This window comes from Lepisosteus oculatus, chromosome 29 (assembly GCF_040954835.1).
Source record: "Lepisosteus oculatus isolate fLepOcu1 chromosome 29, fLepOcu1.hap2, whole genome shotgun sequence".
NCBI classification, from domain to species: Eukaryota; Metazoa; Chordata; class Actinopteri; order Semionotiformes; family Lepisosteidae; genus Lepisosteus; species Lepisosteus oculatus.
Window position 1 is genome coordinate 2,837,730 of NC_090724.1, and position 22,314 is coordinate 2,860,043.

Genomic DNA, 22,314 nt, shown 5'->3' on the forward strand with positions numbered 1-22,314 from the left:
TTCCGAGCCTTTTGTGCTAAACCAGGTGTGCGCGGATTCCAGAGCAATGTATTTCTGTGTGTGTGTGTGTGCTCCTGTGTGTCACACGTCTCAATCTCATTGTTCCGCGATGCACGCTGCAATTTCCAAAAAAGCCGGCCCACCTCCCTTTATGAGCACCCAGTGGTCCCAGCGTGTACCGCCGGCCCAGCCTGTCAGACGTCTGAGCATGTGTCTCACTAGCAGGTGGCTACGTGACGACGTCGAGGCTGTTACGTCGAGTGCTTTCGTGCGTCCGGTGTAGTTCCCATCATGCGCCGGGCGAGCGTTTTGCTCCAGTTTATTTCAGGGAGCCTTGGAGTTTGGAGAGCGCCGGAGTGATAGTGAAGCACAGGCGAGATCGGAGCTCCTTCTCCCGGGATATATACATACATACACACGCACACATATACACACGCACACGAAAAGCGAGCGAGAGAAAAAGCGCCACAGAAAACATGCCGCGCCACTTCCTAGCACATCTCCCGAAAGGCCTGTGAGTGTGTGCAAGTCACCTACCCGTCTCTTCGGAGGAATCTTCCCCCTTGCCCAGTCCGCCGATCCGCACCAGCCCAGGCAATGACAGCGGCCTCGGCAACCCCGCAGCAGATGAGAGACCGGCTGCTACAGGCCATCGATAGCCAGAGCAATGTGAGTAACGGCGCTGTCTCCCTCTCCCTCTCCCTCTCTCTCCCCCGTATCTCCGTGCGTTGCGAGTGCTCCGGCTGCGCTCGCCCGGGTGTCCCCGGTACGATCTACAGGTTATCACCGCGCACCAAACACGAAAGGGGACCCCCCCCTGCCGCCACCACCACCACCACCACCACCACCATCGGGACTCCCGGCTCTAGCCAGGAGCCGACCACCGTCCAATGTGGTCGAGAGGTTGTGCAAGACGTTGGAAATGCAGTGTGGGGGGGAAATGTGTAGCCAAGCGCAGGAGTGACTTGTCCCCGCCTGGACAAGTTCGATGCTGACTAGCTGGTTTGCTAAGCTGATAGTTTTTTTCTACCCACCCCCCCCCAACCCCTGCACTTAGGTTTCGCTTTGCAAGCTCCTCACGGGGCGAACGACACATAATTCAGCCCTATTTCAGGCTGCGATGGACAGCAGTTCGCTGTGGGTTGTTAAATTGAGGGTAGTCTCCCCGCCGCATACTGATCCTGTGGAAGTGTGTGTACACATCAGGATGCGTTGTCCTGTTCAGAGTAGCTCTCTTGTGTGTGTGTGATGTGTACATGTCAGTGTTTCTGCCCTCGAAATCATTCGTATTTTCCCAAAATGTGGGGTATAACCTAATGTACGTGTCATATATGCACGGGGAGAGAGCCTGAAAGAATGTCTAAACTGCTTTAAACTACAGTGCTCTTCTTTTGACAGGGCCATACTTAATCTGGGGGCTAAAGAAACACACTCTTAAAGTTGCACACTTTATTCTACAGAGTGTTTTCTAAAATGCCTCCCCACGTTTAACAACCCGATTCTTATTAAAAGTTCGGAGGTTCGGGTCCTCGGCGCTTGCTCTAGTCAAAATATCTCGGCGGCTTGAGCCACCTTCATCCCGGCTCGGGCTTGTACTCGAGCCCGAGGCTTCGGTTTTAAGCTGACGGGCCTACGAGAAGGGGGAACCGCTGAAGTAGATGTGTTTACGGCCTAAATGTAAAACTTTTCCGCCCGTCTCGTTTTCTTTTCGCAAGTTAGGTACCGTGGAAAATAAGTAGAAATACACTTTGGATTTTTTTTTAAAACGTATCTCTTTTCAGATAAGAAATTAGCTGTATCAAAACGCGATACATTTGTGCTATCTTAATGTAATATAATACTGTATTCAAGAAACTAATTAGGAGTTTAAGAACGTGTGATACTCCTGCTAATTTAGTTGTTTTTTAAAATAATGTTAAGTAAAATAAACTGATAAAAGATTCAACCATTTGTGTTGATAATGTAGGTGATATTTTCCTTTCTTGTGTTAACGCTAAGAAAAAGAAATTCGAATATAAAAAGACTGCTTAGAAGTCGAATTATAATGTAAAATAACGCTTTTTATGTTTGTTCGACATCTGCTTTCAGTGTTTACAGTGCTGTACTGCCTCCTGCAAGATTTACCCTCGACGTCATTAAAACTGACAATCACTCTATATCGAAATGAATTGCTTATGTCTGAGCAAATGTCTTTTAAAGACACGTGCTAAAGTGTTTTAGACCGACTTAAGTTCTTCAGTTGTACTGCGGCAGGGGTTTATACTAAGAAGTAACTGCTTAGACTTGACACAGGAAGTGTTTTCACGTACTTGGCTGAGGTTATTGGATGGCGAAGTATCGGTATGAACTTCAGATGTGCATTTGTAGGCACAACGTTTTAATTTGACGAATATTAAGAGTTTGGGGCTGGGGCACATGGAGTTTAGATCATGTGTAAGAAAGTTTCTAACACTTTGAATTACTTTGTTTTTTACGTGTGTGCTTTGCCTATTTAAGTGATTTTGTTTCGGTTGCTTCCTAGTTGCTGAGGGTCACAGGAAAGAGGGTGCCCTTGGGTGTATTAATGTTGTCCATGCTTTCAAGTCATTTCTAAGGCCTACTTAAAATGGGCTAGGGAAAACGGATTTAACCGGAGTCCATTGGTAAAAGCCTTTTAGTCCTTGCTTTCCTCATACTGGAGTGCTTCAGGAGTAGCTCCTGTGATATAAAGTAAATTACCCAGACATCCCAAACAGCATATCAATGTAAAGATGTGGTCAGATCCACATTAAAGTACATCTTCGTTCAAGAAAAATGTTTTGCAGATTGCAAAGCATGCACAGGTGGACAGAAAATAATGAAAGCACCAATAAAATTCCCCCGAATAGAGTGTGTAGCCACCACCTTCGAGGTGTGTTAACCATGGCATAAAGTCTACTAGTGTCTGGAATTCTGCAGGAGGGATGCATCACCATTCATCCACAAGACTCGTGCAAGGTTGGGGGAGGTAGAAAACACTGTCTCAGGCATTATTCTGGAATATCCTGCAAGTGCCTGTTTGGGTTCAGATCTGGTGACTGAGAATGCCATGACACACGGAGAACCTCAGTGTCATTCTCATCAAACCACGGGGTGACTTGGGGGGGGGGTCATCGTCCTGGAAGACACCCCCCCTCCCCCCAACCTATGGGAAAGACATGCTGCAACATTGGGAGGAGATGATCACTCGATACCTTTAAGTAGTGGGTAACGTTAATCTTGTACGTAAAAGCACCCCATAACATTAGGGAAGTGCTCTTTGCTGTGGGAAGGCCATTTACAACGATTGGCTGATTGCACTCCGGGTTGAAATTTGTCGAGTCACCCTTTTTACCCTGCACTTTGAATTCATGCGTGGATATCATGATCTTGGAGAGTGGGGGCTTCCACTCTCTGTGGTGCTTTGCTGATGTTGTCTTTCCCCCTGTGCTTGTTGCTGACATCATTGTTGGTGAAACACTGAGCTGTCTTCGTCCTCTCCTGACCAAGCTCCTGTCAAACACGGTGTGCCCTGACAAGCACACTTCTTTCAGAGTCACAAAGGTCTGCTACTGGAGCTATGCTAGCTGTAAATGTCTGTCCAGCATTTTTGTACTTGACCCTAAGCATGCTATGATGTTATTTGCTTGATTAAAATGTGAGCCACTCCAGCATGGAAGACCCTTGCTTTCAATATACTCGGTGTTCCTCATTTAGACAGGTGTTACCATTGTTTATTTTGTCCACTACCTGTACATGATGGTCAGTTTCCACTAGGCAGGGACAAGGACCCACTGGTGAAAAGCAGGCTGCCATCGGGTATTAGGACTGGCAGATGAGTTGGCATTTTTTTTCCCATCGGATAAGTGATTTGAGAACCACCTGTCATTAACACTGACGACCATTTTTATACAGCAATATGAGCGAGTTGCCTTGCTCAAATATATATAAATATATGTCCCAATTGGGACTTGAGCACGGATCCAGAGCTCCTAAGCTTTACTCTGCATAAACTGTACCTATTCTAGTGTGTGAACACAAACTGTAATGCTACCACTTTGTGCTTAATGGCAGGACACTGGGGTAATACCCCTTCTCTTTCTGAAACCCCCTCTGATTTTAAAGGACCACAGAGAGTCATGACATCGTTTTATGTCTTATGTCTCATCCAAAAGATGACCCCTTTTTTTATAGTGTCCCCATTGCATTGCAAGTAGTGTAGCATTAGGACCCACAGACTTCAGGTTGAGCGCTCCCTACTGGTCTCACTCACACCTCTTCCAGTGCCAATCTTGGCTTTCTCCGGAGGTCTCCCAATCAGGTACTGGCCAGGCTCGCACCTGCTGAGCTTCAGTGGGCTGCCAGTTGTGAGCTGCAGGGTGATATATCTGTTGGCTGAATGCTGAGTTGGCCTTTCAATTCTTTTTCCCCTGCCTGTCCGATCGGACTTAGCTAGTCACTGGAGCTGGCTCTGAAGTGCCACGGATCACGTTGTTTTTCTAAAGAGGTCTGTTTCATTCTGGAAGGGTGTTCCAGTAGACCGATTCCTGTAATGTAGGAAGGAGTCGATTATCAGAGGTTTCTTGTCAAGCTGACCAAGCAACATATGAGTCACCAAAAGTGAATGGAAACAGTGTCTAAAAACCACTGTGGTTTATATGCTGTTCAGTAAAAGACCATCTTTAATGGTTTACCAGCATGGTGAACACCTGACATGTAATGTGCTGTATGTAGGCAGACATATACAGTAGTTCATTGATTCTGTGAAAGCCTGGAGACAATTACAAGATATAGAAATGTTAATAATGGGTAGAAGTACCTTTCTTTAAAAGCAGAGTTTATTTTTGAGTATAGTACATTTTTTGGGTGATTTTCACAGATTCTTGCTAACTAGAATCGCTAACAGCAGGTAAATGGGGTCAGCCATCATGAGAGCTACAGGGTCTGGATGGCTGACTTTGTGGGTTACTTGACAGCACATGGTAGAATTAGACTGCTGCCTCAAAGAGCAGGGCAGCCGCACGCTGAAGTAGTAAACTCTTCTCACTTTGACTCGCCTGATGAGACATAATACCACTCTGTCAACCAATGAGTCGCGAATTCACCACACCAAAAAAATCCCCTTTCATGAGCCTGTGGAAAATGTTCATTCTTCAGTGTTCAAAAAGTAAAGGTTGGTTCAGGAACCTTAATCACTTAATATTTATTATTATTGATGTTGATTATTGATGATTTGTAGATTATCTTTTCAACATGGCAGAATATGTATGTTTCAGCATGGCTCTTGTAGATGGTTTTGTTGCATTGTGACTAGCATACCTACATGGTCTTGTGCAGGAAATGGAATTGCACTGCTTGTTGTACAACACAAGCTACCCAACCTCAAGTGATCTGTAGTTTTCCCTTCAGTTTGGCTCAAGCCAAAATTGTTCAGTTCTAGCATGGCGAGTTTCTTTTTTTGTGTACTCCCCTCCAGCTTCAGCTGTTGTTCATCGTCTTGGTCTGTGCAACCCTGGGCGCAGCCACACAGGGATGAACCCAGAGTGGGCGCCTCTTCTGCTGGAAGCACTGTCAAGCTGTACGCCTTTCTTCAGGGAGTGAGCTCCTAACATCGAGCTCCAGCTCGACAGAGGTTCAACAGAACTCTACAACGCTACGTGTAATTGTAGCGGGTGTTTAGCAAGTAACTAGGGTCACTCCTGTGCTAAAACACTGATACCCTGGCAAATGTGAGTGACTCTGTCACTTGTGTGCTTCTCATTCTGTGGGAAACCAAGCGAGGTGTGCTAAGGGCACCGCTGGGATATGTGCCTGCAACGTCCAGGCTGTAAGGACCACAGTCTGCACGCAGGACATTTGCCTTTACGGCTTGAGCCTCTCTGTTTCGGTACTTTGACGGTGAGATCAGTCCTAAATCAAATCATTGTTGCTCAGTTTTTCTTTTAGCATAAGTCAATACAGATTCAACGAAGAACATTCTTTTCACTTCAGGGGACTCCCTTCTACTTTCTTTTCCTTGGAAAGTCCAGGGAATCCCGTGTTTGAGTAACGTTGGGTCTAAAATGTAGCCAGGTTGGATACAAGACACAGAATCCACGTCGGCAATAGAATTTATTAGCACTGTGCCAGAAAAGGGGCATATAGTGGAGAAGAGTATTATCTGCTGAAATGCCCTACCCCACCACGTGATCCGTTTAAAAACATTTTGGGTTTATTTTAATTCATTACTTATTAGAATTTGCTCATAGATTTGTTCATAGTTTATGAAAGAAACTGTATTAAAGTACCAAAGTATTTACTCACTGTTCAGACAAAATCTTTTGTATTTTCCAATGCCTTATTACAAACCTGACTGATGTGGGGGTCTGTGAGGTTAAGTTTCTGCTAAAAGGAAGAAAGCAATTTTCTGACTGAGTCTACTGCTTTTCAGTGTGGACTAAACCTCTTTTAGTTAACTTGATTGTTTATGCACTTTATTTTCTGAATCTTTTGTTTTTTAAGGCCATAATTTATCAAATAGAGCCACAACAGATCTAATAAGTTGCTTTCTCAGAGTGCTTCCTACTCTATATATTCAAGTTTAGGCTAATTCTGATCTTATCCACCGTGAGCCTGGCTTCCCAGTACAGTAGCTTAGAGGATGAGAGAATTTCACAGAGAGGAGACAGTAGAATTACGTGCTGTGGGCCTTGCTCAGAAAGCCATTCTGGGAAGACCTAGCTCTCCTGTACAGTGCATAGCGCCTCCTACAGAATATGAAGGAAGCCCAGTTTTTTAAATTGCATGTAGAGGTCACCTACAGGTCATAAGTACAATAAAGGTACACAGAAAGTAACAAACCACTTGCACAGTTGATTTTAACAAGTAAAACTTCAGTAAGCTATTTGTAGAGGTACACTGGTTACTACACAAACAGCATCAAATAAATATTGACTTTGTTTTATTGTGATAGCAGCTTGAATTTGGGAAATTGTGTTAAATTCCCCCCCTGTGTAAGTAGAAGAGCTGGACTGAGCTGAACTGTTTCTCATTTTTTGGCTTAGGTGCAGTGGAAATTTTGAAGATCCCATATGCTGCATGGTTAAATTTTAACTTGAGCGCAGGTCATTTTGGCTCTTCTGTGTGGCTGGCAGCTCTGCAGTTGGCTCCCAAGATTCAGAATAAGAGAAATAGTGAATCCTGAGTATCCTTGAAAGTCCACAGAAAAGGAAATTAATGAGTGAATTCGGTTGGAGCCAACCCTCCATTCTAGAGATTTCCATAATGAAAAGTGTACTGAAAATGAAAGTAAAGAGCAGTTCAAAGCATGTACAGGGCTTCGGGTTTGATTACAGAAGGTGCAGTTAGTCTGTGAATATCTGACATTCACCCTCTGTCTGCTCTTTTGTTTATCCAGAAAGAGATGAGCAGTAACAGAAAATCACCAGGCTTGAGATTTAATATGTCAGCTGATGTGAACACAAGTGTTTTTTTTTGTTGTTGTTGTTGTTGTTTTTTGGGTCACAGTGGTTTGAGCCTCTTGGCCAGGTTATTATTATAAATAAGATTTTGTTCTCCGCTAACTCATGATGTTAAATTAAGCTTCATTGTGGTGCCTGTGGTGTACTGGGGCGGCCCTGTAGCGCAGTGGTCAACATTATGGCCTCACAGTGCTGGGGCCCTGGGTTCAATTCTAGACCTGGGGTGCTGTCTGCGTGGAGTTTGCATGTTCTCTTTTTCGCATGGGTTTCCTCCCACAGTCTAAAGCCAAACTGTACAGGTAGGCAAATTGGCTTTTAGGAAACAAATAGCCCTGTTTTGTGTGTGTATGTCCATGTCTGCCCTGTAATGAGTTGGCTTCTCATCCAGGGTGTGCCCTGCCTTGTGCCAATCGCTGGCTGGCATAGGCTCCAGCTCCCCCGCAGCCCTGAACCGGATGAAGCTGTTAAAACATGGATAGATGTGGGATTTGGTACGGTAATCCTCCTAACTATTGGACAAAAGAGGGGTCCAAATTAATATGACAAATTGTACGTCAAGGAGTAATTTCTTCATTATGAAAGAAAAACGAGCTCAGTTTTGCTAAGGTGTTGGGAATGGATACCCCAAAAGTTTTTCTTTTTTTTGTTCTAGTGGAGCTGGCTGGCAAGCGTGTGTATGTGCAGTACTTGACAGCAGAGTGAAAATTCATTTCAAGGACACCTGGTGCTCCCCCCTCTGAGGGTCTATTCAAATGTGTCCAGGGTATAAACTGCTTTGTGTTGTTCGGGAGGTTTCAGGCTGGCTGGGGGAGGATGAGGTTTTCTGTTGCTCCTGTTGCCATACCCCCCCCACACACACTTGATAAAATTGTGTAGAAATAAAATGCGTTTGTGTGTCACCTGGAGCCAACTCAATCTGAACATCTGTGGAAGCAGATGTAACGCACCGAAATGCATGCCAATGAAAGTCCAAGGGCACCTGTTCAGAGCCTCATTGAATTCCTTGATCCAAGAGCCTCATCAAGTGATTTGTTAATACAGCCTTACACATGCTTTCCAAAAGAAGGGTTACAGAACTTGTCCCATTCTGTTTTCTTGGTTGTGTTGTCTTCAGTGTATGCACATATCAAAGTGTCATTTGCGTTTCCAAAATTAGCCACCCGTTCAGGGGGGTGTGACCAACACTTAGGATGAGTTCACTGTCAAGGAAGACCATTTTTTAAAGTGGACAGTCTTTTTTTTTTATTGAATGTGTTCATTTCAGCTATGACAGAAAAGTGCTTTCAGACAGCTGATAGTGCTTCTGTGTATAAGTTTTGCTGTACAGTGCCTACATAAAATACATTTGTGTTCTTATTCACAATATTAGGATGGCAGGCTGTGAGAATTTCTTCATCTATTTTCGTTTTTTTTATAGCATCCTTCATCTGGAGTGCCTATCCCTTTTCTTTGTTCACTTGACTTACAGCATAGTCTGTTAGATAAAGTATGATTTAATTTACTACAATGGGGGAAAAAAAAGACGTAAATGGCGACAGGCGTTTTTGATTTAATGTTGATTTTTTGAATGCAGGTGGTTTCCAGACATGTTGGCCACAACTATGCAACAGGATCATTTGTCTTTCTGATCAGGCTGTTCTGGCAGGAGACCGTTGGGAAGGGTCTTTCCACTGGGCAGCCACTGGGTTTAAGAGTTAGTACCTGCCACACCTAACAGACTTCCACAGTGTAAAGAAGAGCTTGAGTGGGTAACTGATTGCTTTCACTACATTGAACGTCTCACTGATGCACAGCATACAGTATGTCGTTTTGTAAAATCATGATAAAACCAATTTGGGCAAAACCTTAGGTTATATAAATTTAGGAAGGTTTTAATGTGTTGAATGATGGATTTATTTCAGTTGTTCTCTACTGAAAGTACCTGTGTATATGATGGATCAAAAGACTTTGTCTTGGTCTTATTGGGGATCGTTCTTTGACTCTTGGCTTTGGCGTGTTTTTGGCTTTTACGATCACCATGAATTGCAGTTTATGGGAAGGCTTGGCAGCTTGTTCCATTCTGTTGCGAACCTGCCTACCGTTTGCAGGCCTGAATCTATCTGGATTAAATTTTCAGAGATAGTGTGAAATGAGCAGAGTTAAATACAGCTTTGCAGTTGTGAAATTTTTGTATTGCTTCTGAGTTATAATTTTCTGGCCAGGAATTTCCCTGCAAGTGAGCCATCTGCAGCACGAGTGTACTTCTTGTACCTTAACTCGAGTCCTTTCCAAATACTCTCTAAAGCTTAAAAAGTCCAATACACTTTTAAAACAATTTGGAGGTTTCGTAGATTTCATCTTCTATGTTTTGCAGTTATCTTCAAGTTCAAAGCTTATTTGCCATTTGTAACAAGTACTTTGGAATTCTTATTCATGCTTGTTCTGTGTACAGTTAGGTGAGGACAATAAATAAACTGGTAAGTGAGTAGCGCAAAAAGACGGTATCATCCGGTATACATCAAATAGGCAGAAGACAATATACAATAGTAAACAACAGTGTGCAGTATATGATGTAATAGATCATCATTCAGCACATTAAAATTAATGTTGAGTTATTTCAGTTGTTCTCCATTTAAAGTACTTATAGATATGGTGGATCAAAAGGCTTACCAGTCATTGGTAATGCACGGTAGTCAGTCAGCGTTTTTAGCTATTTGTTGTTTGATTGACCTGCAACAAATGGGGATAAAAACGTTTCTGAACCTGATGGTCTGCTTTTTGATGCTGTGATAATGCAGACCGTAGAGGTGAGAACACTTGTAGCTTACACCTGTTGGAGTTTTATTAGCATCAGCAGTTCCGGATTACTGACTTGTTAAAATCAAACCTTCTTATATTGTTTGCAGTTCTTCTGTAGGTCGTTTTGCTTTGAGTCAATTTCTCTTGGTGAAAAATAGTTCAATTGTGCTGCACTAGAACTGGTGTAGTATTTAGGAGTGAACAGAAGCATTCCAGTGGCAGCAGTTCTTCTGCAAACATGTTTTCTTATGTAATTTTGTACCATTTTTTTTTAGCGACAGTACAGCACGGCCTCTATTCACAAGGTTTGGTGCAGAAAACTGTCACAAATAGCCACATTCACATGTAATAAACCAGAGGTTCAAGCCCTGGATTAGTTCTTGGATATTGCTTAGTCAAGGCTAATATGATCCTTACTGAGTGACTGAAGCCCATCTGGGTTCTTCAAGTCCTGGGTTGGAGACCACTGTGAGTTGGTTGCTGTAATGGGAAAAGCAGCGATTTGTGCTGTCTGTCATGTATCATCAGGGATCTGGAAACAGGTGTGAGGTGTAGTGGAGAATGGTTTGGCTATTTTTAGGCACCTGTAGCTTTCTCTAGCATTGCAACTCTTTGTATGCTTGAAGGACTGTAGAAGACACTAGAACGACTATCCCAGTGAGCCTTATCTCCCAACACAGCTGTTGATAATTTGTATCACATATATTAAAGACAGGAGTGTGCAGTGGATCTATTTACATATTGAATCTAAATGTTCTCTCTTGTTAGATGTTTTTTTATTTTATTTTTTTTTCCTTTTGAAGATTTTCTTTGAGAGTTTCCAGAAGCATGTATATGTGTGAATACAAAATATGATTCAATTTGGAAAAATATTTCAGTAGATTTGAAAATCTGATTATTAAACTAGTGATATCTTTGATCTGTTGCCTTTTATACATTCTAAAAAAACTTACTAGCTGTCTTGGTTTCTTTACAAATCGCGCTGTCTATTGTTTCAGGCTATGTATTTTCACTGCCTCAAAGAAACCCGAGTCATTTTGTGACTGCGTGTTTTTCAGAAGCAATTGCTATTTTCATCTTGGTGTGCCTGGATCTAGAGACTGAAACTGGCTGAACCGTTTCTGCGCAGTGAGGTTTCGAGGCGGTAGAACTTTGCTGTCGCACACCTGTGGTCCTGAAAGCCCATGCAAACTTGGTTTCAGTTTTATATTTTAAAAGCAGTGCCTCATAGTGTTTTTTTATAGCTTCTGTGTCGCGTCTTATATAGAGTGTTTTACATGATTCAAATTAATGTCTTGTGTGGTAAGATGCTATTATAGGCATGCACATAAATCCTGAGTCCAAGTAGCTAAAGAGTTAAGGACAGGAAGCATTCTCTTAAAAATGTATTTGGGTGCCAGTGGTTCAAACACTGCTCCATACAAACCCACTAATTTCACCTTTATGGCACATGTTTATCCCTACTTTATGCAGATCGTGAGAAGGCAGAAGTCAGATTTTAAAGACCGAATAAGATTTATTGCTTTTTTTTTTTGCAGAAAAGATGTTTCATAGGTAATGGTTTATTTGCATGATGATCGCTCCTGGAATTCTTTGGATTGGCCTTTTCTTCTAGAGCTTTATGGGCCAACTAGTTCAGAGACTTCTAATTGATCTTTTTGTTCCTCTACTCTGAACAGCAACACCAGTTGATTCCGATTTTTGCTAATGGGCATCTAACCATTCCTGAAGAAAGGTTAACACCTGTACTTGCTGGTAATGTGCAAGGTGTTTACAAGATTGTTGGTGTGGAGGCTCCTGGGAAACCTGATCCTCACATTAGTGGTGAATACTCAAATCAGCTTGATGTAATTAGTGGATCTGTGTTGTAACTGCTGCTCGTCCTAGTTTATATCAGTGATTTAGATTCTGGTATAGTTGCAAAATGTGGCAAGAACGTAAGTTATACATATAAGGTGGGGAAAAATTAGTTTTAATGTCTATGAATACAGCATAGCTGCTTATATTGGCATATCAATTACACTTTCCAGACAATGTGAGGAAGTAATAAAAAGGGCAAACAGAACATTGTCTGACTTTAAATCGTAAAGAAAAAACAGAAAATCTGAGGAAAACAGTTGTGACACAATGAAACCTGAAGGCAACAGCAAAAGTTCAGACGGGGATAAACATTAGATATCTTGCTTTTTTTTAATGTTTTGCTTTCTTGATAAGTAGGAGTCGGTAGTGTTCCAGGTTTCTTTTTTTGAGAGTTTGGCATTGAGATTTTTGGGAGTTGGCACTCTTTCTGAATGTTGGAACATTGCAATCATATCAGCAGGAACAAATGGAGCACATCATTCCTAAATAACCACTTTTAATTGCTAGTGCTGCAGAGTCTTTGTAATCAAACCACCAATTCTTAATTGTACAGAGTCCCTTTTAGAGATGACTATGAAAGTGACTCGCACTGCTATAGGATTAACATTAACTGATACTGGAATACTGCAAGTACAAAATCACAATGCTGTAATCCTTTTCTGTATTTAGGTCTAATGCCCCCCTTGTACAAATCTGTCTTTAGAACAAGAAAGGCAAAAGTGAAAATGTTGTCAGGTGAACTTTTATGTAGCTTGGGCTACCTGATGTGCCACATGCTGTGGCTGAGTGATGGACTTGGCTTCGGTGACGAGGTTGATGGAATTAATCTAATCCATTCCTGATAAATGCAGATTTCACATCTTAAGAATTAAGCCCCTACCTTTTGAATCTTAATTTTGTTTGCAAAAAGGTCACTCTTGTCATTACAGATGGTCTCTTAATGCTAAATGTCCACTTTTGCAGAATGATCCATCTTTTCAAAGATGTTGCTCAGGTTGTGGTGCTGGTGTGCTTGTTCTCTGCCATAAATCGATCGTTGGCTGACTGTATTGTTACTATCAGAAGTCAATTTTACTGTAGATATTGGCGTTGGAGGAATTAGTGGGATATAGCTCCTGCCGCATGTTCACTATGTGGTGTGGAACTTTTACAAATCAAACGTCAGTTTGTTATCATTCACTAAAGAACTGAATAACTGTCAGATAAATTGACTATGGAGTACAGTATAGTGATTTAGCACTGTAAAAGAATGGCCCTATGGTAATTGTCCAAACACATACAACATAAAAATACATTCACCCTTAACAGTTATTGATCAAAAACAGCATTATGATCGCCCAACAGTAATGTGCTCAAAAGTATAGTGGGTTCTTGAGCTCACACAGCTGGAGTGTGTGCATGGAGGGACTTCTCACCTGTGGGGTTTTGGGTTGTTTTCTTCCTCAACCTCTTCCATCTCATCTTGAGTGAGGTTTTGGGGTGGACGGAGGTACATGTGTGGGATATTTTCATGGAGGCCACAGTGTAACTATTACAGTGTATACTCCTGTACAGTACCAGGTGGTGTTTGTATCTGTTACTGTATTGCACAACTGTTGAGGCAGCAGGTAAAAATCCATTCAATTCATGAATAACTGAAGGTATATATATCCATGTTATTGGATTCCTTACATCAAATGTTCTATACACACAGAAGTAATGCATTAATTTGCGATAACATTAATTATAATGACTTGCACTATCACAGCCATTCAATTGCAAATGGAGTGAACTTAAATCTGAATTTTTGGGGAACTTACTATACCCTTTTCAAAACATTTAGGATGAATGTGGACAGCTCTCTCAGAAGCTGCATGGGGGTCACAACTGGGAGTCGCTGTTGTCCAAATGTGGGGCCTGTGTTTTAACACGCTGGAAGGACTGAGACTTGGGAGATGGCGAATCCCGAATTTGCCCGCTGGATCTCAATCTGCACTCAGGCTGAGGGTCATTATATAAATAACCACTTGTGATATCTGAGTAATTTGACTCCTGTATGATACTATTTACTTGTTTAATAAACTGGTTATCCCCGCACAGATTGAACTTGTTGGGACATGTAAACCACTTCAGTAGACACAAAAAACTCTGGTGAAAGTAAATTTTAACATGCCTATAATACTTCAAACCAGGTGCCTATAAATTCTCTGCCATGGGGTGCAATCTAGATCTAATCCTTCACCTTGTACCTAGCAGGTCGGAGTAATGCATGAAACTCAGTGCTGTTTTTAATTTGGCCTTTGAATGTACTATACAGGTTTTCCCTTCTTTCCCAACATAGTTTTCTCAGTATACAAGATTCATTTATTTGCCCTAGATCTTAGAGTTCTCATTAATGTGAGGTTTTGTTTAACTCCCCACAGATCCGCAACATGGTGGCCGTATTGGAAGTGATCTCCAGTCTGGAGAAATATCCCATCACCAAAGAAGCACTCGAGGTGAGATTCCACATGCACCTTGCATGACGAACCTCAGACTGCGCCTTAACTTGTTGAGACCCCTTAGACTCTCAATAAAACTGCCTTCTTGGACCATTCAGCCTCTTACAAAGTTGAACAGTTTGTGAATGTCTTTAAAACGCGACTATAATAGATTTAGTGTTACTAAAAGTTTCACCACCAAAAAAATGCATTATTCACCATTCTAGTGTGAGACATTAAGTTCTATTTCTCTTTGAAAGTATTCTGTATTGGAATGTGCTAAGGATTGTACATCTTGTATTTTGCATGGAAATGTGATGTTGCTTTGTAACTAATGAACATCAATTGTCAGGGGAAGAGTTCTCAATCCTGGGTAACCCCTCTCTCTTCTGGTTTGAAAGCGCAGGCTATTTTAATTTGGGCGTTTTTTTTAAATTATTTTTCTGCTCTTTAAAATGCTGAGAGGTTTGCAATTGGTGAGAATGCTCAGCTAATTTGCAAGCTTCAGGACTGCTTTTATTGAGGTGTACTACCAAGAAACTGGACCAATTGGAATAAAAACATAAGGAAAAACACTGACGCGCTTTAGGAGCCGTCAGTATCATTATCACCTGTGTCTGCTCATTATCAATTGATCACCTTGTAAATGCTGAAATAAGCAAGGAAATTCTGAACTGGCAAATTCAGACTGCATGAAGTTGTATGTACCAATATTGTTAGAAATAAAGCACGTTGAGTGTTGTTAAAAACCAAAACAATCAAACGGGTAGCTTAGAGCTACTGTACCTCACAGCACTGGTGATTGAGGGACAGAAGTACTCCAGGACCAGGACTGAGAACCACCGTTTTGGAGCATAGATAGAATATGCCTGATTTTTAAGGCAGAAAATGTATAATATACCTTTTTTAATGCAGGAAACTCGGCTAGGGAAGTTAATCAACGACGTGAGGAAGAAGACGAAGGATGAAGATCTCGCCAAGCGTGCCAAGAAGCTCCTGAGGAACTGGCAGAAGCTAATTGAGCCCGGCCAAAATGAAACTTTGCCGAGAGGGGGGCCGGGCACACCTGGCTCGGCCAATGGCGGCTCTCACCCCTGCCGGCCGGAGATCGCCCCTCCTGCGGTGAGCCCTGTGGGCAAACCAGTGCAAGAACTGAAAAGCAGGAATGACATTCACAACTCTTACTCTCCCAAGCTGGAGAAATCCAGCAATCGCAAGCGCAAGGGAGAGCAAAGAGACGGTCATTTGTCAGCAAAAATTTCAAAGGCTGCAAATGACCGGCTACAGAACTCCACCCCGCCCCCTACGAATGGGATCGGGGGCAGTCCGGAGCCTTTCCCTAGCCCTCTGGATCCCAGCGGGCTCCCAGGTCCCGACAGGAGCAGAACGGAACATCTGGAGAACGACAAACACAACAAGATTCCGGTGAACGCCGTCAGACCTCACACCAGTTCTCCTGGACTTGCCAAACCTCCCAGCACTTCCTCCTTACTCAAAACTGCTGTGATGCAACAGCATGCAAAAATGGATGAAGTATCGGGAGGAGGAGGAGGAGGAGGAGGAGGAAGTGGGCAGCCCCAGCCCAGAAGCCCCCGCTGCGCCTCTTTCAGCCCAAGAAGTATTAAAGAGGAGACAATGGCCAAGCGGCCAACCACATATGCACCAAAAGGGACTCTGTCGAGCCCGTCTCAGAGTTCCAGGTTTCTGGATGTTGCTGCTCGGGTGCAGTCTCCCTTGCCTTTGCCCCAGCCTTTAACTCCCCCTGTCCAAGTATCGCATACCGATGGGCCCCAGCCCCCGGGACCCGAGAGCTCCAGGCACTGGCACGGTCCGGCCGACGCCGACCTGCGGCTCCAGCACAGCACGGGGACGCTCGAACTGCCGCCGCACAGCTCTCCGCACGGTTCCAGAACCGCCTTGCACCACTCGGAATGCACGGTGCCGCACGGGCTGGGCCTCCCCTCGGAGGCCGCGAAGCTGGACAGCGACGGGGCGGCCTCGAGCTCCGAGAGCAAACGGAAGAAGAAGTACAGGCCCAGAGACTACACGGTCAACCTGGACGGGCAGCCGGCCATGGAGGAGAGCACAAAGCCGGTGAGGTTAAAAGAGCGCAAGCTCACGTTTGACCCCGTGACTGGGCAGATCAAACCTTTGACACACAAAGAATCTTACCAGGGGGAAGAGCCAGTGGGGCTGCCCCTACCCGAGGCGCACAGGACGGATGTGCTCAAGCAGAAGCCTGGCGCGCCCCTGCCCAGTCCCTTCCAGCAGACCAACTGGAAGGAGCTATCCAGGAACGAAATCATCCAGTCCTACCTGAGCAGGCAGAGCAGTTTGCTCACGTCCTCGGGGGCTCAGACCCCTGGGGCCCATTTCTTTATGACGGAGTATTTGAAACAGGAGGAACACGATATCAAAGAGTCCCGGAAGACGCACGTTCTCGTACCGGACAGCTCCGAAACGGACCTGCCGGGGGTGAGCCGGGACGTGACCACGGAGGATCTCCACAGGATACACCAGGAGCGCTGGCCGGGGGTGAACGGCTGCTTCGACACGAAGGACAACTGGTACGATTGGACGCAGTGCATATCCTTGGACCCTCACGGGGATGAGAGCAAACTACACATCTTGCCCTACGTCTGCCTAGACTGAGCGTGTGGTTTTAATGCTTCAGGAATGGAGGAGTGCACGCCCGCTGTAGAAAGTGGGGAAGGCAGAACTGCTGTACTCCCTCCCCCTTCTTGCCTGCCACTTAAAAGAAACGAGATGAGGCTGCCTTCAAGGGGAAGCGAGGGGCTGGCCTGCGCAGTTCTTCCGCTCGGAGACAGAGCCGCGCCCTGTTTGCAGTATGCTGCTACCAACTATAACAAATTGCAAATTGGGGTTCACATTGGGGGCGATCCAGTTCGGCTCCGGCGAGGCTCTGGGGGAGCAGGGGAGAGCGAAAGAAAGCAAAGTCTGCCACAAACCAGGGATGACCATTCCAGCAGCTCAGCAGTCTGGAGCTCATTGTGTTGGCAGGTAAAAGAGGCTTTATGTGGCATCAAAAGAAATGAATAAAGTTTCCTTATCACATATGCATCTATTTATTTGACCTTTTTTTTTTTGTTTGTTTTTTTTTTTCATTTGGCAGTGAAGGAATCTCTTAAAAACAAAATGTGCAAAAAAAAAAACCCTGTAGAGCTGTTCTGTTTGCATCATGCATCCTCTGTTTGATATGTTCTGCAATACCAGTGGGGAAGAAATTGGGCATGCCCATGTTTTTGCACATTTCTTTTGTTCCCCCCTCATAAGAGAAGGCTGGCCAAACCGGTAGCTTCTAACATTCCATACCCCTTCCTCTCCCTCAGTACTTCATTCCTGTCCCCTTTCATACTGGATTCTTCTTTCGTACAGAAAAGTGACAGTCTGCAAAAAAACAAATGAATCTATTTTTAAATTGTATTAAAAAAGGAAAACAAAACTGAAGGGTGTATTTTTTCCCCCAGTTTCTATGAGCCATGCGTTTTTGCTTTGCATTTCCTTCCCCCCCCTGTTTGATAGATGTGAAGCTGTTCCTTTGTCCCTCTCCTACTCCCTCTTCCAAAAGAAGAAAAAATGGCGAAACAGAGGGTGTTTCTAGATGGCAACTTTGTACTGTGAGGACAAAATAAGAAAAAAAGATCAGTTTGTATGCTGGAACTATACTTGTTCCTTTATACATTCCTTTAGATATCGTTTGCCTTATGGAAAAAAAATCATAACACATTTTTTTGCAAAAAACAGAGCCTTAGTGAATGTACAGAACTTAGACTTCTGTTTCAGCTGGATGCAGAAGTGAGCAACTTTGCTATTTGGTCCTTTTCAGTGGACACGTTGTCATATAAATGTGGAAATAAAACACAAAAAAATGCACAAATGAGTATTTTAATAAATGTATGGATTGAAGTGTATTTGTATAAAAATGTTGCTGAAAAAACATTCCCCTCCTTATTTCACCTTACGACGGCGGCGTGTGTGTGTGGCGATCTCCTACATGGTTCCTCAGCCCTTCTTGGCACTCTCTAGAGCAACAGATGGTGGTCCCCATGCTTAAAAAATTTCAGGAGGGCTGCTAACTGTGAAAGCATGGTCACGTCATGTGAAATTCTGTTGCTTCTGCTTGTGCTGGAGGAAATGGAGATTCCCGTGCTACAATGGATGAGGATGGAGGGCCTGGAGGTCCTGGAAGGCAAAAAGTAAGCAAGTCTTGGACAGTCCATTCACGAAGGTGATGGGTAATTTCTATAGTAACCAATTTCATGGGGGTGAGGCACCTCCAGTACATGCAATCGATTTTAGTTTACGAAGCGTCACTTGACAGATTTTGTCTTGCCGACTCTTGTTACATGTCAGTGCTGATGAGGTGATGTTGGTGACTTTGGAACTGCCTGGGATTGGGGTGAACCAGTGAAAGAGTTGGTGTGAGAAGGACCTTGGCTGTAATGGAGTATTTCTTACAGTATATTTGGTTACTTAGGTTGTTTCACTTCAAATGTGCCCTGAAACCTAGTCCTTCTAAATGTGCTTTTCATCCCTTGAGGCCCAAGCAGAGATTAAATGCTTTAGGGAAGTTCAGTGTGGTGAAACCATGATTTGTTTTCCCAGTGGATGTTTTCATGAGATCCTTCTGAATTTAATCCTTTCCATTGGATTCAGTACCCCGGTGACCTAGACTTTTAATAGTTTACATAGAAGTTACTACATGGAAATGAATTACTGTAAATGGGTAAAATACAGCTATAAGCTGTGCATATTATCATTAGCACAATCCCATCTCTAGTACCAAAACGCCTCTTGAAATCACTGAACGTGATCACAAAACTGGCCAACTAGAAAATTACAGGTGTATATAATACACATCTTGAGAAGTGCTACAATGTTATATGATTTGAAAACTATATACAAATTGTGGGGAAACTTATCTGATTGTAATACCCATCTTGCAATACTAACTTCAACACAGCTACTTGAACTGTTAGGGTAAATGTGGATCTGTTTTCCTGAAAACCGGGGTGATGGGAAAGATCTACAGTAGCATTTCAGTTGTGTGACGTCTGGTAGGACATACACTGTACCAGTTAACCAGTGCGTTGCTGTAATACACTGCCTTCTTCAGATAAAATAATTTTGAATTAGAGGAGCTAAAAATGTTATTTTACAAGAAGAGAGAAATGCAACTTTCGAAGACCTGTCTACCACTGTCCCATTTAACAAGCAGGGGAATTTGTGCTGCTGTCAAGTGACCATGCAATCACACAGCCCCCTGAAGTTGACTGCACTACGAGTGCATCAGCCTGTCACTGGAACAACCTTGGCTTTTCCATTCCAGTGTAAGGGTTTGTTCTGTTGAATCATTAGTTTAACACATTTCAGGAATCAGACCAATTAAGTAATTAAGTGTTAATAAGGCTGTTGCAATACTCCTTGGAGTATTGCATCGGAGTACAGAGGACTGGAGGAGCAGGGCTTGCCTGCATCCCTATGTGAGATATATTTGTTGAATTAAATAACTTGAAGGAAACACCTGGTCCACAGTACATTCCATATTGGAAGAGTGACCATAAATGTAGTAGATTAACAGCTACATGGATTCTTTAATGAGCTGTAAATCAGCAGTATTCAACCCGGTCCCATGCAGAGTGTGGAGGGGTTTAATTGCTGTTGACTTCAGAATGGTGTTCTTGGACAAATTATTTGCTTATTTCAGTTGTAACATGTTTTCCAGGTCTCTGGTTATTGCCTGTTGAAACAGTCCTAAATCCAGCTGGAGTGTGGCTCTCCCAGATCCCTGCTGGAGACTCTGGCTAGAAGCCAGGATTAGAGGCTGGGCAAAACCTGTTGACTTTTCACACTGCCGATTAAACTTGCTGAGGGACTTCCTGATTGCTTGCCAAACATGGGACCTGGGATCACAGCTGGGAAAACCCAACGGGCATCCAGGCAGGAAGGGAGGCAGTAGTGTCTGATTTGATCAGCAGGGTGGAAGTAACAGAGCCAGGGAAGGGTCTAGGCCATGGGCAGAGAAGCTCCGCTCTCATCACTGTGTTTGATTCATGGGGGTGAAAAGCACACCAGCTGAGGGCTTGGTTCCTGAGGCACAAACGCTGAAGTGAGTAAGTCAGGAGCAACCGAGGCAAGGCTGGTAGGATAAGGATGCACAGCGATGCTTATGATGCTCAGAGATCCATCTCTGCTATAGACCTGTGGGGCACTCCTCTTGTTACTGTTCACGAGTTTGTGCTTCTAGATCTGCTTACACAAGCATGTTCGAGCTGGTCTAAGCCGCTAGTGCAGATGCTGCCATCTAGGGGCTCTTTTGAGGATGTGCCGGCACCACAAAACAGCTTTGCTGACTGGAAACATTGCAAAAATAAATATAACTATGAATTATTTCATAGAAGCTAGCTTTTCTATTCTCTATTTGTAGTGTAAGTACTAGAAACCGTTTTCCGAGCAAGCTTTCAGAGATAACGAATATCATCTAAATTAATTGTACTGTGAATATCGGAGACCAAAGCGAGTTCAATGTTTTTTGGACTCGGGACCCCCAGAGCTGCGAGGCAGCAATTCTGACTGACCCCGGTGCCCACATGCGGCCCCAGTTCAACTTCTCTGTGCAGTAGATTTAAAGCCAGTATGCACAGGACCGTGAACGTGATCGTTAAAGGATATTTGCTCCAAAGCAGGAACAGGTGGAGGTTTCTCTGCTCCTCGCCAACCGGTCCTTACCAGTGCAGTAAGCTCTCAATTAAAAAGAAAGTGTTCGGAGACGCTAGCCGGTATGCTCATGTACAATACACAACAGGCAGTTTGTGGAAAGGATTGCCAGGGAGTTACTGTGGGTGAACCGCCACGGTCTGACCTCACATTATTACTGGAAACATTTGAGCACCAGTGGACTTACGGAAAAACCAATTACTGAGCAATGCAGCACAATAGGAGCTGGAAACCAGGCTCAGCGGGAAAATAAAAGACCAGCTGGATAACGAAACATCTATGGAATAATGTGACACCATTTTCAACACTACAGAACCAATGATTTGAAAACGTATAGGGGCTCAAGATGCAAGATTTATCTGAAGATTTGATATAAAACTAAGAGATTGTCATCTTGCACACAGCGATACAGTATCTGATCAATTCTTCCACATCATCTTGTGTGTTAGGGATTCAGGAAGCGATACATTTCTCAAACAAAGCCCTGCAGCATGAAAGATCATCTTACCGACTGTCGAGCACAGTCCTAATTCCCTCAGGGTGTGGACGTAGGAACTGGAAACTTCTGTATTGTGCATAAGAACTTAAATTGCGCAGTGAGTCGTAGTGCTGACGTCACAATGCATACACCTAACTCAGGTGTTTCGTCGACACAATTTTTACAAGTTCTAATCGTGTATTTGCTAAAGGTCTTAGGAAAAAATTGAAAAAAAAACGTATTATCTATGAAATTTTATTGAGCACAGTTTTGTGATACCGCGGCATTAAGTAAACATTAATTTGCCGGCACTGAATTCCGTTTGGGTTTACAAAGAACTGAAGGTGCGCCCCTCATTAATCAGTAAATCAAAAGCTCATATCTGATCCTTTTCTAACTAAATTCTGGAGCTGAATGGGGCCGTGCGCGTCCACTTTGTGGTTATAATGTGGTAAGCAGTCAGAAGTCGACTTCGTAGAAACAAAGGGCCTTTCATTTTCCACAGCAGGTGAAAAATACCAGCTGGGCGATGAACAATCTTTAA

General features: G+C 43.5%; 1 protein-coding gene and 1 long non-coding RNA gene across 3 annotated transcripts; one reads left to right on the forward strand and one right to left on the reverse strand.

The window, feature by feature from the left end:
• The first annotated feature begins 171 nt into the window (after nt 1–171).
• On the forward strand, nt 172–17,629 carry crsp7 (cofactor required for Sp1 transcriptional activation, subunit 7). Its single transcript, XM_006639793.3, has 3 exons — nt 172–669; nt 14,498–14,572; nt 15,470–17,629. The coding sequence occupies exons 1-3, from the start codon at nt 598–600 to the stop codon at nt 17,204–17,206; spliced, it is 1,884 nt and encodes a 627-aa protein (XP_006639856.2). The 5' UTR covers nt 172–597; the 3' UTR covers nt 17,207–17,629.
• A 243-nt stretch (nt 17,630–17,872) lies between these two features.
• LOC107079663 (uncharacterized) lies at nt 17,873–21,926 on the reverse strand. 2 transcript variants are annotated; one of them, XR_001480594.2, is made up of 3 exons: nt 21,801–21,911; nt 18,533–18,757; nt 17,873–17,962 (listed from the first exon to the last, which is right to left on the reverse strand). It is a non-coding gene; the product is annotated as an uncharacterized lncRNA (long non-coding RNA). The 2 variants fall into 2 exon arrangements; XR_011183976.1 differs by lacking the exon at nt 17,873–17,962 and having other exon boundaries at nt 18,445–18,757; nt 21,801–21,926.
• Nucleotides 21,927–22,314: the final 388 nt, after the last annotated feature.